This window comes from Oculina patagonica, chromosome 12, assembly GCF_052425735.1.
Source record: "Oculina patagonica isolate OP01 chromosome 12, crgOcupat, whole genome shotgun sequence".
NCBI classification, from domain to species: domain Eukaryota; kingdom Metazoa; phylum Cnidaria; class Anthozoa; order Scleractinia; family Oculinidae; genus Oculina; species Oculina patagonica.
Window position 1 is genome coordinate 25,779,367 of NC_135769.1, and position 16,721 is coordinate 25,796,087.

At 35.8% G+C, this 16,721-nt stretch overlaps 1 protein-coding gene and 1 pseudogene across 2 annotated transcripts; both read left to right on the plus strand.

Annotated features, from left to right (window-relative positions):
* Nucleotides 1-741: 741 nt before the first annotated feature.
* Nucleotides 742-5,848, plus strand: LOC144632992 (uncharacterized; annotated as a pseudogene). Its single transcript, XR_013566975.1, has 6 exons — nucleotides 742-944; nucleotides 1,460-1,611; nucleotides 3,418-3,633; nucleotides 3,898-4,003; nucleotides 4,443-4,592; nucleotides 4,829-5,848. The product of XR_013566975.1 is annotated as an uncharacterized LOC144632992 (transcript).
* Nucleotides 5,849-7,645: 1,797 nt separating this feature from the next.
* LOC144633836 (uncharacterized) lies at nucleotides 7,646-16,377 on the plus strand. Its single transcript, XM_078492720.1, has 6 exons — nucleotides 7,646-7,733; nucleotides 9,187-9,341; nucleotides 11,550-11,764; nucleotides 12,762-12,867; nucleotides 13,113-13,262; nucleotides 15,016-16,377. The coding sequence occupies exons 1-6, from the start codon at nucleotides 7,729-7,731 to the stop codon at nucleotides 15,558-15,560; spliced, it is 1,176 nt and encodes a 391-aa protein (XP_078348846.1). The 5' UTR covers nucleotides 7,646-7,728; the 3' UTR covers nucleotides 15,561-16,377.
* Nucleotides 16,378-16,721: the final 344 nt, after the last annotated feature.

Sequence of the window (16,721 nt, forward strand, 5' to 3'; positions counted from 1 at the left end):
TCTATCTGTGTTTGCCAACTAATAGTGCTTTGGATCGCACAGGAATCGGGTTAAGGAAAGAGACACGGCCGATAGTATAGTTTGAAAAACAGGACAGTGCCTATAGACCTGTTTCTCTTACTACATTCACAGCACTAAACAAATGGTCAATTAGCAAGTGAAGGGCTTACTCTAAAGACCCAACAATATAGATGTAAAAGCTTTGATGACACAAAAAGGCCATTGTTAAGGAGTTTATAAACACACACTTGTGATAGGCGTAAAAAATCCTTCGTTATAATAAAAAGCCATCGGACAGCCTTTATAGAACGATTTAAATTGCAGCACTCCACAGCATAAGTCAAAGCGAAAAAGTAAGTACAAATAATGATAGTTTCTGAGTTTCAAACTATACCTAACAGCGCTAACAGCGAGGGAGGGTACATGTCATAATAGAGGTCGAACATGTCACTAGACAAAGATAGCCGGGGCAACAAAAATGGGTATTTGTTAACCTCAATGTCGATAAATTCTTATGTTGACGAACGTATATATTAAAAGACAAAATTCGAACACAATGTAAAAAGCTACCACAACCGGATCAAAGGAATGAAAAAGAAGAAACCTTCAGGAATCCCAAACAGAAACAAATGTTACTTTTTTATTTTTGACTGCCATGTAGTAACCTTTTCTCATGAGTGCTGAGGTCAAATGACAGGTTTTTGGCAAAGAGCATATTACCCTGTTTATTCGGCGAACGATTGAATTGATTAAACTATAATAAGACAGCATGTTCCGATCCATATCAGATTGGCTCATCACTGGTACCATACAGCTGCTACATCTTCTGGCAAAACTGCTTGGTTCAGTATTCATTGGGAAGGCGCACTCAAAAGATGCATAAAAACCATAAGACTATGCCTTTTGAAACGAACGACATATAACAATACAACTATCGTTGAAGTGTGAGTATCTTTCGTTAAACATTCTCATCAACTTTTGTCAGTCACATATTATTTTTAATTGAAAATTAAGGGATCTGTTTCTATATTTATTTATTCCATTCGTATTCGAAACCTCTACCTTGTATATCTAGAGAGAAATACCCACGAGCAACTCATCTTAAAAATCTTAAAAATGAATTTTAGGTTGTTGTCGATACGATGATTCAGTTTAGTTGCCAATGCAAGAAGTTGAATCTTGCTCATCACTTTTGCAAATGCGCTTTTGTTATTTACTGTCTTGTTCTTGCTTCAAATAGAAAAGCAGGTGTTTCACGCTAACTTATCTTAAATTTGACTTTCTTTAACCAAACTTGATTACGAATTGTGTGGAATGGTGAAATTTAAAAAACCCTCTGTCTTAAAATATAAATGGATGCACAGCTGACATGTTGTTATGCAATATTTATAAGCTGAAACTCCCCTTTTCTTACAAAGGTGACTTTATACTGACATAAGGTTTTCTTCTGTGTAAACAGGCTTACTCATCGTGTCATCATGGCGCCAGGGGTTGGTGTTATGTTGTCATTATCCATACTGCTTTTATTTCCCGACGGCTTAGTTTACAAAGTTACCGTCCCTTTTGCAGCAGGCACTGAATCTGCATCAAGTTTCTTTGAGAGTCACCAAGGTAGGAAACAAAACTATTTCAAATTTAGCAACTTTTCACCTATGCAAATATCCTCTTCGTTGTCAATTATGTATGAAATTTTATCTGGCATGAAAGCTCTTTAAATTTGCTTCTCATTCACTTCTCCTTGTTTTCAAGGAAGGTCAGTTATCATATATTGAAGCTGGTTAACTGATTGGAATGACATTTTCGTAAATGTGAAGTTGGTAAAAGCAAAAAAAAAAAAAAAAAAAATGGCCCAATACGTCGAACAGTCCCTGTGTAACTTCAAGCTAATTTTATTACCTTATTCTTCATCATCAAAACATTGAGATTTAAAGGGCTAGCACACGTAGAAAGTATTGAAGCAAGAAATCGGCTTGCCTTTATTAAGGGCCGCGTTAAAGCTGCGATGCTAAAATAGGAAACATTTGCTTTTAGACTGATGTTTTTCCTACAGTGTTTGCTAGTAGTACGAAAAAAAAAAAAGTTGTGACACAGGGGGCAAATAGTTATTAAAAATACGTCGGTATATTTGCCAGAAACAAGATTTTTACGCAAAATATGTTTTCCGCACACCTAGCTTAATTGGAAAACATTTTGTATTTAAAATTGTTCATCTAATTTAACCAATCTTCAAATGTCTAGTCAGAATTTTAAGATATTAAATTCTTGTTTTTAATTTCCATTATTGTTCCAGAAATAATGGAAAAATATGAGCTTGCGCATAATTATTGTAAGCAAAAAGTTGGGCGCAAACAGTAAGTTCATTTCTGCTTTTAGAAATTTTAAAATCTGAATATTTACGAGTAAATTTTCATACATGGGCTACAATCGATGTTAGAAATTAAGAACTTTTGCAAAGTTTGAAAAATGTCGTCATTTTTCGATTTTTTCCCTACAACTTTTTAAAGAAATATATAGTTATAATTATGTGTTTCTTTAAAAAGTTGTAGACTTATATATGACCCTCGTTGTCGTGTATTTTAAATACATATACTAAAAAGTTGGTGTAAATCAATTATTTTTAAGTACGACCTGACTGTTAGAAATTCAAAGTTTGCACAGGTTATAAAGTGTCCTCAACTTTAGGTGTTCTTCTTATTCCATGAGAAAAATAATTAAATATGTGGCACATTTTTTCGCATTTATTTAACAAGTTAATAATTTTTCAGCAACTTCCTGCTAATAGTAATATAATTTTTTTTTTTTTAGACTCCTTACGGTTTTTTTCTTATTTCCCTTTTTTCGGGGGTAATATCAAAAAATTTTTATAAAAAAAGCGCCAAATAAAAATATAAAAAAATAAATAGAGGACCCACCACATAAAAAAAAAAAAAAAAAAAAAAAATAAATTACATTTTCAGACACCTCGAGCTCTTGAGCTCTGATTACAAACTGTATGGGCAATCGAAATCGTGTGATTTCTTTTACAAATCTGTAAATGAAATCACACGATTTCGATTGCAATTAGAAATATAAATAAGCATGATAAGCGTGAGTCCATATAGAAAGACAGCAATAGTCTGAAAAATTTTGAGTGCTTATTTCTTTTAAATTGCAACTAAAACATTTATGTGATTTGTATTAATAATATGCATTATTTTCTTGTATTTCTGAAGCAATTTTCTTTAGAACGTACGAAATAAGGCATGCAATACCTATCACGTTTGATAGATATTTAAAAGAAATACTAGGAAAAAATAAGAGCAGAGAGTTATCTTTTTGTAGAGCCGTGCATGGGTAAATAATAATAATAGGATGTACAGTATTGAAAAAAATGTCCATATTTGAATTCTGCACGTACCTAACAACTATTACCTGCAGATTACGCTCTACTTGGCCATGTAATCGACATTTGTACGGGAGAATATTTGGAGTGTGGATTGCAGTGTTTGAGAAATGACAAGTGCCGATCATACAACTGTTTCGCCGCCAAGAGTGTTAGTGCACAAATCTGTCATTTAAACAACGAAACACGAATTTCCAGACCAGAAAGACTTCAAGAAAAAGCAGGGATCGACGTACTTCGAACTAATACAGGTGTGTATTATTTATGCTAATGGTCACAACGTTGCCCTTTACGGCAATAACGAAATGAATAAAGGAATGTTGAAAAAACATTAATATCCTAAATTACAAGCCAATCAGAGATATATCTGAAGTTTGTTGTTGCATCCAGGCCGGTATCTATAAAATCACTATGTTACCGTATTCTTTGATGTCACATGTGCCACACTGCTTGTAACAAGTTTCGTAAAAACTAAATTACCCGTCTTAATTATAAGGAGCTTTTATTTTTTCCAGATTGCCAACTCAAATTTTGTTTGTAAAAACGACGGACGATGGAGCGCACATCAGAATGGCTGCAGCACTTGTAATCCTGGATACAAGGGAATCGACTGTTGCTCAAGTGAGTTAGGCTTCCGTGGCTCATGTATCATGAACCTCTGAAGAAAAAAAAAGTAAAAAGAAAAAAAAAGTAAAAAGTAGTAGCTTCGCGGCGCCACTATCAGCTCATCATAAAATGACATCTAGGTTACGACGAAAAATTTCACTCTGTTTAAAATTACATCTTTGCCACCCAGTTAAGCACAGACTCTTTTGAGCTATGGTGGGCAACAGGATTGATAGCTTTCGTTTTAGCATTTAAAACTAAAGGTCGCAACGAATGGAAATACGATTATACGTCCCACAACGACGACATTTGTCTTCCGGTTGCCGTGACTGTCGTCCCCGGCACAAAAATATCTGTGCTTAACCTCCCTATATCTATTAAAAATACACACAAACTCAAAAAACAGAGGTCAAGAACAAACTGCATTAAATTATTTTTTGATGCCAATTTTCAGAAAAACTTGGGATTTTTCCTTCGTCACCTGGGAAGTCCTGTAAGGACATCCGGGATTCTGGAGATTCTGAAGGAGACGGGGAGTACTGGATCGACCCTGAAAAAACAGGAAGCCCTTTAAAAGTCTACTGTGACATGACAACTGATGGAGGTAAAAGATGTAAATATTTAAGCGATTGAATCGTAAAACTATATTTTAATTAGTGGTAGTGGAAGAACTCAGAATATCGTTTATACGAGTTTTCACTTTCAGACCTCTAGATATTCATGAAACAACGCACAGAGTAAACGAATGCCATAAAAATGCATCTATACCAAGTTTAATCGTCGGTTTTTAATGACTTTAAGTCATTAATGGTAAAACTTAACGTAACTGTTGATTTCTAGGAGGCTGGCTTCTCGTCGCCAATTTGTTGATGGAAAGCTCTACTCCACCCTCTAGCTGGACCGCTGAAACATCATACCGCGGGATCAGCAACTATAACAACAACAAAATGGGCATCACAAAAAGCGCCATGAAAGAGCTACGAACACTCTATAATTTCACTCAACTGAGATTCCACTGCAGTAAACAACAGGGACGTACGTTCCACGTGACCACGGCCACTAACAGCACTGGTGAAGCTGTGGTCCAGTACTTTAGCGGTCAGACTAACGTACAGCCCTCTTCATGCAATTCGTTTAAGAGACTAAACGGCGACAACTCTCTGTTAGCTATGCTGTGTGAAATGTGGGGAAATGACGGGGCACACTATGTTGGAAAGTGGGGACATTACCAAAAACAGGGACAACACAGCTTGTACAACCACGCGGCGTTTATTGCTTTCGAGTATCACTGGGTTATCTATAATGGTAACTGGCAGTGCGATGATGGTGAAAATAATTATGTACTGATATCGCCGGGAGATTTCTGGAAAGTCTATGTACGCTAAAATGTCACTTAAACTGAGTACTGAGATTGCAACAGTATTGAGTGGATTATGTATTGATAATTTGGACGTTTTCTAAGCAACGAAAAAGCTTGTTTTTGGATTATGTGAATCAAAGTTGAACAGTCTACGGCATGAATAAGGTTTAAATTTGCCTTTGTTTCAACAGTTTTGCACCTTGCAAGATTAGTTTTTAAGTCAAGGCTTAAAAACTTTAATCTAAATTGTTTTTAGCTGATCTTAGAACGACTTTCCTTTGTTGAAGCTTTTGGCCGTTTCCCAAGCACAAAAATAGCCCGTTATGAATTAGGTGTATCAAAGTTGGGCGGGTTATGATATCAATTTGCCATCGGCAGGGGTTGACGTTTGCCGAGTTCGTTTTAACAGGTTTGCCTCTCGCAAGACTAGGTTTTAAGCCAAGGCAAAAAATAAAAACAAAACAAAACAAAACAAAAATGTTTTTGGTTGACTGTAGATACCCTTTAATTTCCAGTCTCTAAATATTAAGCAATTATTTGTATGGAGGTACTATATTTATTTGTATAGTTCTTTGTTTTACATATAACCAGTTTCACGGTTATTTAAACCATTACCATAATTTTTTTTTATAGTTGAAACTGATTTTGTATCTATAATTTTAATGACATTTTACAAGGGGCCGTCTGTAAAAAGGTTTTTTAGAGTTCATATATGAATAAAGAGCTCTATAAAGTTTCATCAGACTTTTTCCCTTAAACTTTTAATGCGACTATGTCATTTTGAAAGTTCTCCGTTATGTCATGGAGTACAATCCACATTAGGCGGCAAAACGTGCCCAAACGTTGTGCCTAAAGTTACGTCTTTATTGTTTTGAACTGTACTTATCTATGTTTATGTAAATATTGAAAGTTATCTATAACCTAAAACGGTATTGGTTATTTCTCATTGAACTTATTACAGTAACTGTTGAAAGAGTTGTTAGGTTTACTTAGATGTCTAACCGCTTAGTCCATAAACTAACCCTAAAAAATTCCTCTATCATTACAACCGTGCCTGTATTCTTAAATATGCATTTACATCAAAAAAAGAAATAAAACGCTGATGATTCATTGGTGTCAAAATGTTATCTGTTTCATGCAATGCCAATGCCAAAATTGAACTTTGCTTTTTCCTTGAACGTTTCGTTCTCTCGCATTCAGCATTTCAACCGCGTTTTGTTTATAACCATAACCCACTGGTCAGTCTCCCACTAATTGATATTTTTAAAAAAAGTAATGTTTAATTTGAAATATTTATTTCCACCGACACGTAAATAAAGTCGTTTATTTTTAAGTATTTTTTTTCATATTCATATCACTTTATATATAACTGTTGACGTGAAGGACTGAGTGGACGACCGGGCAAGGGGACAGAGGAGAGAGAGAGGAGGAGAGAACGACACACGAACGCACGGAGACGGCGAACGCGACAGAAGCGCAACACGGGAAATCACAACCTGGTTCAAAATCCGTATATATGCTTTCTCGCTTTTATATTTTATGTCTCACCGTATTTTTGGAAGTGGCAATATTTCTTTTCTACCTTATTTTTAGTAATTTTGGCGTGTTATGACTGTTATAATTTTAGCGATTGAGAAAGAGTTGCAAAAACGAAAAACCCACGAAATTTATTAGTTTCTAATGTTGTTGAAAAATGTTGCTATGTTGTTCTGTAGTTTTTGGGACTGTTTTCTAGAACGAGCATTAAGTAATATGAAAAACAAAAAAATAAAAAGGATTTGCCGAGCTGATTACCATTTCGTTTAAAAAGGAATACGCCCTCGCGAGCAACTTTTTTTTGCATGGACCTTTTAATCCAAAATACCTTAGATGGTGTTGATGGGATGATCGTTTCAGATTGCTTTTAAAGTGAGAAAAGAAACAAGTTTTGAAAAAACCTGCCCGTATCTCTAATGTACATATCAATTGAAGCTCTTTTGTAGCTAATTTTTTGATTTAAATATGCTATTTTGATTAAAAGGCTTCATGGTGAGTAAATGCGGAGTTCTTTAATAACGCCAATTTCTCAAAATGTAAAATGCCTGGCAGTTGAGTGCACTTTTCATCAACAATCGCGAAAATATTGTCACCCGCATTATATGGCATTGTCTTCGCAACAATTAAGTACCTACGAGAAAAAATTGATAAATAGAAGCTACCGTGACACTTGAGTGTTGAAACGTAAGTATGTTATGGGAACTATTTTAGAAAGACACGTATTGGAGTTTTAATTTGAAGCCATGTGTTATACAACTATCCAAATAATTCTTTTTCTTTTTCATAGCAAGAGCCTAATGTCATTAATGTGTTCTTGAAGGGATAGTTAGTAACTAACTGTTGGATGCGGTATGTTATGTTCATCTGTTTCTTTCTTTCTTTTCGTTCTAAAATATATCGATGTGTTCAAATTTATTTATAAATATATAAATAACGCTTGACACCATGATGGTAGAACTTTAAGTGGGCGCCATAATGTTTACCCAGGGGATTTGAGGTTTATCGATCCATTTATTTGAAACTGGGTACGGGTAACAAATGCCACAAGTATACGCGTATGATACAGATAACTGCGCTATATATCTGTTGCTTCTTGCTATAATCATGGCTAGAAATTAGGTACTTTAATGTAATGTTATGAAAAACGCTTTTACTGTAGTACGTACACAGTAAACGAAATGAAAAAAGCATTAAGACGAAATAAGTTAGGTTAGTTATTTTGAGACCACTGACTAAGGGATAAATTTTATGGTGTATCTATTTAGTGTATCGAGACCGCTCTGTTGAAATTGAATTATTTATATATAGGAATATTCATTCGGAAGAACGTCCCAGATGGCAAGGTTTTTCTATCTAGGACTCTTTTCTTTACAGATAACGTAAATATATTTTAATATATTTAAAAAACATTCGAACCACCAGAATTTGTCAAATTTATCCTTTATTTATCAAAAATTGACATCCTTACTGCTTTTGTCATGTTCTTCACATTTCTGAAACTCTTTTGTGCAATCCTTTCTCGTAATTTCCAAGGTCACGTGACAGGCTTCTGCCAAAAGCCCGCTGCTTTGTTCATCCGGTTAGTGATTATATGGACAAAAGTAATTAGACGGTCTGCTCCAATCCATGTCAGTTTACACCATCACTGGTATCATACGGCTGCTAAATCGTCCGGTTTATCCGTTCCGAAGGAGTATATTTGTGGGAAGGCGCACTCAAAAGACTTGAAGAACCATGGAAGACTATGATTTTTGAAACGAACAATATATAACGATAAAATAATCGTTAAAGTGCGAGTACCTGTCCTCGAACATTAGCCATCGACGTTTCGAAACAAGTTTGTATTATTTACTTATTTTAATCAAGAACCTTTGGTGATCGGCTGTCTTATTTCATTCAATTCGTATTCGAAATTTACTTCCAAAATACACTATTTCTTGAGAAAAATACTTATGATTTTTTAAAATAAACTCATGATGGATTAATTACTTTAGTTGCCAGGAGATTGAAACTTGCTCAACACTATTGCAAACGCCTTTTCGTTTCTGCTGGCTTCAATGAAAGAGGCAGGTGTTTTGGCTCTGTTAACTTATTCAAGATCGTGAATTTCCTTAATAACCAAACCTGATTAAAAGTTGCGTGGAATTAAATTCTTTCTACAAATATACAATCATGTAAATTAAAATAGGTATCCAGCCGACAGTTTGTTATGCAATATTTATAAGTTGAAACTCTCCTTTTTATGAAGATCTCTGAAAAAGGTGAATTTGTACTAACACTGTTGTTTCTTCTATACAAACAGGCTTATTCAGCACGTCGTCATGGCGCCGTCAGGCGTTGTACATATATTTTCATCAGGCATGCTGCTTTGTCTAGCCATCATTTTAATTTTCAAAGGAACCGTTCTGTTTGCAGAAGGCACTGAATCTCACTCAAGCTTTTTTGAAAGTCACCAAGGTATGAAACATAACCATTTCAAATTCAATTTGTGCACCTATGCAAATGTTATCTTCAGTGTCAATTTTGCATCAACGTCTACCTTGCATAAAAGCCCTTTGAATTGGCGTGTCATTCACCTTTTTTCAAGGAATATAACTAAATATTTACTTATATCGATACTTGTTAACTGATAAACTTGACACGTTTTTAAATGTCAGGTTGGTGAAAAGGAAAATATCTGCCAGCATGTCGATCAGTAGTTGTGCAACATCAAACTTTTTCACCTTACCTTTCTTTCGTTATCAAAACTTGAGATTAAAGGGACACTGTCTCGGGGATTTAATTGCTTTTTGAAAAAAATAAGTACTTATTGGAAAAAGCGGTCTTGTCGCACAAATAGTACATCAAGAGGAAGATATAGAGTAAATTGTTGTTAAAGGAAGGATGGAGTCATTGTTATTTTTAGCTGTTTTTTTCCAGGCCACAAGGGCAGAACTTGAAAAAATCAGCCAGACTTTTTCAAGCTGAGATCTAAAGTTTGATGGTATCACATGATATCAATAGTTTATAACTTCAATACACTGGTATAGTAATTTTTAACAAAATTGCGATGCTATTTGTAGATTTTTTAATGTGTCTTTAGGCTCTTGAGTTTTTGAAGTGAAACGGGTGACAGTGTCCCCTTAAATCAGGCCAAGTTGGTGCAAGCAAATTACCTGCCAACAGTCCTTGTGTAACATCAAACTTTTTCACCTAACTTCTCTTTCATTATCAAAACTTGAGATTAAAATGACACTGTCACGGAGATTTAACTGCTTTTCGGTGAAAATAAATACTTAATTTGCGAAGCGGTCTTGCTCGTACAAGAAATACAACTAGTACACGAAGATGAAGATATAAAGTGAATTGTTGTTAAAGGAAGAATGAATTTATTATTAGTTTTAGCTGTTTTTCCAGGCCACGAGGGCAGAACTTGAAAAACTCAGCCTGCCTTTTTCAAGTTGAGATCTAAAGTTCTTAATGGCATCACAGTAATATCAATAGGTTATAGCTTCAGTAAACTGGCATAGTATTTTTTAAAGTTAATTGTACCACTATTTGTTTTACGGTGAGCTGTGACAGGTTCTATATATATTGACTGATGCTAAGCAAAGAACTGTTTTCACAACGATGTGAGATATTGCTACCAGGAGAGTGCGGAAGAAAAACTGACTTGTGACATGGAAGGAAATACTTAGTACTAACATTAAAAATCTGTCAGAGACAGGATTTTTTCCCAAAATGTGTTTTCGAAATGCTTTCTCGATATGTTCTTAATTTTATTAAGTCGTCAAATGTCAAACCAAAATTTCAAGACATGGAATTATCCATTCTTTATTTTTAATTTCTTTTCTCGTCAAATATTAATAAAATACAACGAAATTTCACATAATCTGATCTTTTGTTACCAAAAATTGAGCACAAGCAGTAAATTCAATTCCGGTTTAAGAAATTATAAAAGGGGACTAGCATAATATTACAAATCTGAAATAATAATATATTTATATAGAACCTTGTTTTTTTTAAAAAATAAATTGTATTTTTTTGTTACTGGTAGGAATTGAAGATTCCTTCTTTTCATTTAGGCTTAAATCCTTTGTACGGTGTTTATATAATTGTTATATAATAATAATCTATCAATCATTGATAATCTGTGACAACAGAGTCATGATGGTAATCTAGGATAATAATTAACTTTAACAATTAATATTCGCTTATCATGCGAAATCGCGCAGAATATCGCCTGATTCTTAGCCCGGGGAAGAGGCCACAGTTCAACTTGACTAAAATCAGACGATATTTTGCAAGATTGAGCACATTGTTAGTTTTGTTGTTTATTTTTGCATATACCTGATTGAAGAAACGTTGACCCATGAAAAGCTCAAACCATGATCGATAAGACCGAATGGGATTATGGGTAGACAGCATTGTTAAGCTTAGTAATATCCTATTTATTCATAATCAAGGCAATATATATTTTTTAGGGCTTTAAAAGCATGATGTATGCAACCTATCGTATGATAATGTTCATTCTGTCACAGATGACGATTACTTTCTTTTCCGATTTCCCAGTACACATTTGGGTCGCATCCTTTATCGTTTAGGCTTTTCACGGGTCAACGTTTCTTCAATCAGGTATATACACATTGGATTAATAATAGCGTAACGTACAACTCTCACCTGCAGATTACGCTCTGTTTGGCCATGTTATCGATGTCTGTATGGGAGAGGATTTGAAGTGCGGATTGCAGTGTTTGAGAAATGACAGGTGTCAATCATACAACTGTTTCGCCGACGAGGACTTGGGTACACAAATGTGTCATTTAAACAAGGAAACACGGAAGTCGAGACCAGAGGACTTCGAGAAAAAACAGGGGTCGACGTACTTCGAACTTATGCAGGTTTGTTTTATGTATAGCCACAAGTCTCGCTCTAAGAAGCTGTCGTTAAGTGATTTGCATTTTTGATGCGACAACATGGGAACTTATAAGAAAGATCTTCTTCTACGTCGCATACTGTAATACAGTAAAAACCCGCGTGTAAGAACCTAGGAATTTAAGAACCTTCTGGCAGAAAGTTGCTTTTATAATACCCCAAAATATAAGAACCTGTTTAGCCAAACAAATTCCTACAGGTTCTTATATGTAGGGTTTAACTATTTAATTTGTATATTTTTTACCAAAAACCAGAAAGGTGATGTTACTGGGGTATATACAGTATGTTGTTGGACTTTTGGCAACATGTGTGCATTAATAAATATTTATAATGAAGAACAGACCAGATTTTATACTATTTTCTGATAATCAACAACAATGTCTACTCTGTAGAAATTAAGAACCTGATTAAGAACCTACTTAGCCTAAACTGTCAATAAGTACCCCATAATACAAGAACCTGTTTTGCCAAACTCTGAAAAAAGTGGGTTCTTACACGCGGGTTTTTACTGTATTATGAGGCGTTTTAAGTCGAATAGAGCCACACGGTTATGGTACAGCAAATATGAAGAGGTTGCACGGGTATGCATTGTTTTTCTGCAGTTTCTTGAACATTAACGTGAAAAAAATGAGTAATAATTAAATAAAAAGTAAATAATAATAATTTATTTATTAGCTATGCGTCCAAAAAAAAAAACATTAGTGAATTTGACATATCCCAAGGCCTAGACGAGTCCCTTTCTGTCCTTTTATTTTCTCTTGCCTTTAAGGAATTTGTCAAAACATTAACATCAAATTAAAATCTGTCAAGAGCAGGCCTGTTGTTTGCTGTTGTCTCGAGGCTAGCAACAGAATCAATATGATTCAGTGCTCTTTGATATCACGCGTGACACACTGACTTCTCATAACAGCGTTTCTAAACTACCTCGATTCCTTCTTTAATTGCTTGTCTTTTTCTTGCCAGGTTGCCAACTCGAATTTTGTTTGTGAAAACGACGGAAGATGGAGCTCAGATCAGAATCACTGCAGCACGTGTAATCCTGGGTACAAAGGAATCACCTGTAGCTCAAGTGAGTTAGTCTTTCTCGGCACGTTGTCATGTGTCATGCACGGCGGTGCCATTACCAGCTCACCTTAAAACGTCGTCTGGGGTAACAAGCGCAAACATTCCACCCTGACAACATAACCGCCACCCATTTCTTGACTAAAATGTAGAAAAGTCATGTCGCTATATAATATATAGACACAAACTCGAAACTCCACGTGTGGTAAAAAAAATAGTGTATTGAAATTATATTTTGATGCCAATTTTCAGAGAAACGCGGGTATTTTTCTTCGTCACCTGGGAATTCCTGTAAGGACATCCGAGATTCTGGAGATTCTGAAGGAGACGGGGAGTACTGGATCGACCCTGAACAAAATGGAAACCCTTTGAAGGTCTACTGTGACATGACAACTGATGGAGGTAGAAACAAAAAAATAATCAAGAACTCAGAAAATCTTTTAAACCAATTGTCTTCTTTGGACTTCATAAAATCAGGATCTAGCTATCTTGGACTTGTTTTACTCTTGAGAAAGATGTAATGTTCTTCTTGTCACGAGCGTGACAAAGGAAAAATCTGAGTACTCGACGGGAAAAAACAACAATAACCTTACAGACATCAGGCAGGGGGTCCCTTTGGGGACTGTCCTTGGTCCCATTTCTTATTTCTGTACCGCGCGGAGATTAGAATTAACAATCTTTCCTTATTAAACGAAAAATACCAAAATTACAGTAAGGAGTTGACATTAATACTCTTTATAAATTCTGACGCTGACTTATTTGAGCGTAAACAACGCTCATAATGTACTCAAGACGTTTCGACCGAGAATCTTCGGTCTTCTTCGATTGTTATCATGGCATAAAAAACGGCTTTTTAACGGTTTCACATTTGTACGCGCGCGCGAGTGACTAATACAAATACACGCGAACGCTGCGCGAGACTATGAACATTATGTAAGTGACTTATATACATCAGGGATGTCTATGTGTTCATTTCCCGCATTCTGGTCCCTCTGCGAATGCCACGCTTCTAGGAAAAGCCTCTTGTGGTAATCGCCTGACTTGTCCACCACCGCTGCATGATTGAAATCCATATCATGGCCAAAAGTGTTCGCGTGTTGCGCGATCTTAGAGTTTTTGTCGCAAACACGGACTGCTCTTTGATGTTCTTTAATTGGAGTAGCTAACGCTTTGTCCGTTTGTCCATAATAGGTAAAATTGCAGTCAAGGCAGTTAACTCTGTAAACTACACATCTATACTGTAATGCTGTGAGTTTGTCCTTCGGTCTGGGGAAGCGTGTGCGTAACGTGTTATGTGGTTTAAAGCCAACTTTGACCCCGTTGTTGCGTAGAACTTTTGAGATTCTTTCAGTTACGCCTTTCACGTAGGGTAGAACAACAAACGATGTTGCGGTATCATTTAGAGTGTGGGTGCTGTTTGAGACACGACGATTAGCTTTGCGATGAGAATCACAACTCTTGATAAACCGCATTGGATAGTTATTGTTCATCAAGACTTTAACCACATGCTCCTTTTCTTTGCGTTTTCCGGCGCTTGTTGTTTCTTTTCCTAGAAATGTGGCATTCGCAGAGGGACCAGAATGCGGGAAATGAACACATAGACATCCCTGATGTATATAAGTCACTTACATAATGTTCATAGTCTTGCGCAGCGTTCGCGTGTATTTGTATTAGTCACTCGCGCGCGCGTACAAATGTGGAACCGTCAAAAAGCCGTTTTTTTATGCCATGATAACAACTGAAGAAGACCGAAGATTCTCGGTCGAAACGTCTTGAGTACATTATGAGCGTTGTTTACGCTCAAATAAGTCAGCGTCAGAATTTATAAAGAGTATTAATCTTTCCTTATCTTTCACTTTTTCTCTTGTTCCGTGAGGTCGGCTACTTTTTTACACTCTTCAATTTCTGAATTAATTTGCGCTTAAGATGTCTTTTGCGTTCACTATTTCTGATTTCGGACGTAGAGATCTACTAGATAATTGTCCAAAAAAGGTATATATCAAAAACCAGTTCTGATATTTCAGTAGCATTTGAAGCATAACATGGAGTACACAAAAACATATTTACTTATTTTAATCCTCGATTATTTTAACCCTCGGTTTACTCTAATCACTGTAAATAAAGTAGTTAAACTTTAATTATTGCTGATTTCCAGGAGGCTGGCTTCTCGTCGCCAATCTCTTGATGGAAAGCTCTACGCCACCCTCTAGCTGGACCGCTGAGACATCATACCGCGGGATCAGCAATTATGACAACAACATAACTGGCATCACAAAAAGCGCCATGAATGAGCTAAGAACACAATTAAATTTCACTCAACTGAGATTCCACTGCAGAAAAAAACAGGGACGTACGTTCCACGTGACCACTGTCGCTAACAGCACTGGTGAAGCTGTGGTCCAGTACTTCAGCGGCCAGACTAACGTACTTCCCGCTTCGTGCAATTCATTTAAGAGATTGGCCAGCGACAACTCTTACTTAGCCAAGCAGTGTGATAGGTGGGGTAATGACGGCGCTCACTATGTTGGAAAGTGGGGACACTATCTGAAAAAAGGAGAATACAGCATGTACGACCACGCAGCATTTGTTGCTAACATGTATCACTGGAATATCGTTTATGGTGACTGGCAGTGCGATGATGTCGGAAGTAGTTTTGTACCATTATCGCCGGGAGATTACTGGAAAATTTATGTGCGCTAAAATACTGAACTGAGTAGATCTAACTAAGCAGGAGAACTGATGGTGTGTTGACGCATTTCACTATTTTCTAATCGAAAAGAGCCAGTTTTTGAATTACGCGAATCAAAGTATGCGGGATATGACATCAAAAAGCAATCACCAAGTCCGACCCAGGCAACAGTTTTGCACCGTGCAGGACTAGTTTTTAAATCGAGGCACTCTGAGAGGGTTAGAAATTGATTTTGGCTGATTGTAGTAAGACTTTCTAGTTTGAAATAATAAATGCAATCGAAGTTGAACGATTTTCTGCGGCTTGGTTTCGTTCAGACAGAAACTTTAGCAAGCACTTTGCTAACCAACCTGTAAGGACGGGGCACGAGACTTGTTTTGCCGAACGTATAAATTTTGGTTTCCTATAGAATGGAATACCATGCCATTTTTCTAAATTTTGGTCAACCTTAAACCTTTGTGTCTACGTGACCAGTAAAAAATTAAAATTTGGTCATATTTGATCAATATGGTGTATTTTGGCAAAAATCGAACATTGGCTGGCTTCCTTGATAATTTTCATTTTCAAAACAGCCACCCTAGGGCCAAAAAAACTACATCGAACCTCCTTAAGCTTTGTAGCGTATATATTATAATTATTGTAAATACTAGTAAGGCGTCGTTTTTGAAGTATTTCAAAGTATTGTTCTTAGAAGTTTTTAGTTTTAAGTATTTAAAAGTATTGAAGGTTTATATAACTTTTTTAGTGTCCCAATTCAAGTTAGCCAACTCAAGCTAAATACATTGACACTTAAATAAGTTTCTTATCTTATGTTATCTTATCTGATCAAGCCGAAACTTTGCTTTATTATTTCTCATTATGTCTCACTGATATTCAGTAAAAATAACTCTTGCTTGCTTTATTTTACTTTTTGCTATGTTCATGCCATTTATTGATAATCTTTTCCTTATTGTTACTTATTTTGGCGTTTATATTTTTCACGACTCAAAAAAAAAAAAAAAGAACGCGAAAATTTAGACGCGGAAAGTGGATAAAACTGAAAAAATTAACAAGAGATTTTATGCTCTTTTATTCAGTTAACCTTTCAATACGTCATACCGAGAGCTGAGAAAATACAACATTTACTTTCTGAAAGAAGCAACATCGTCTCTAGGTAAAGAGTAGTTCCATAG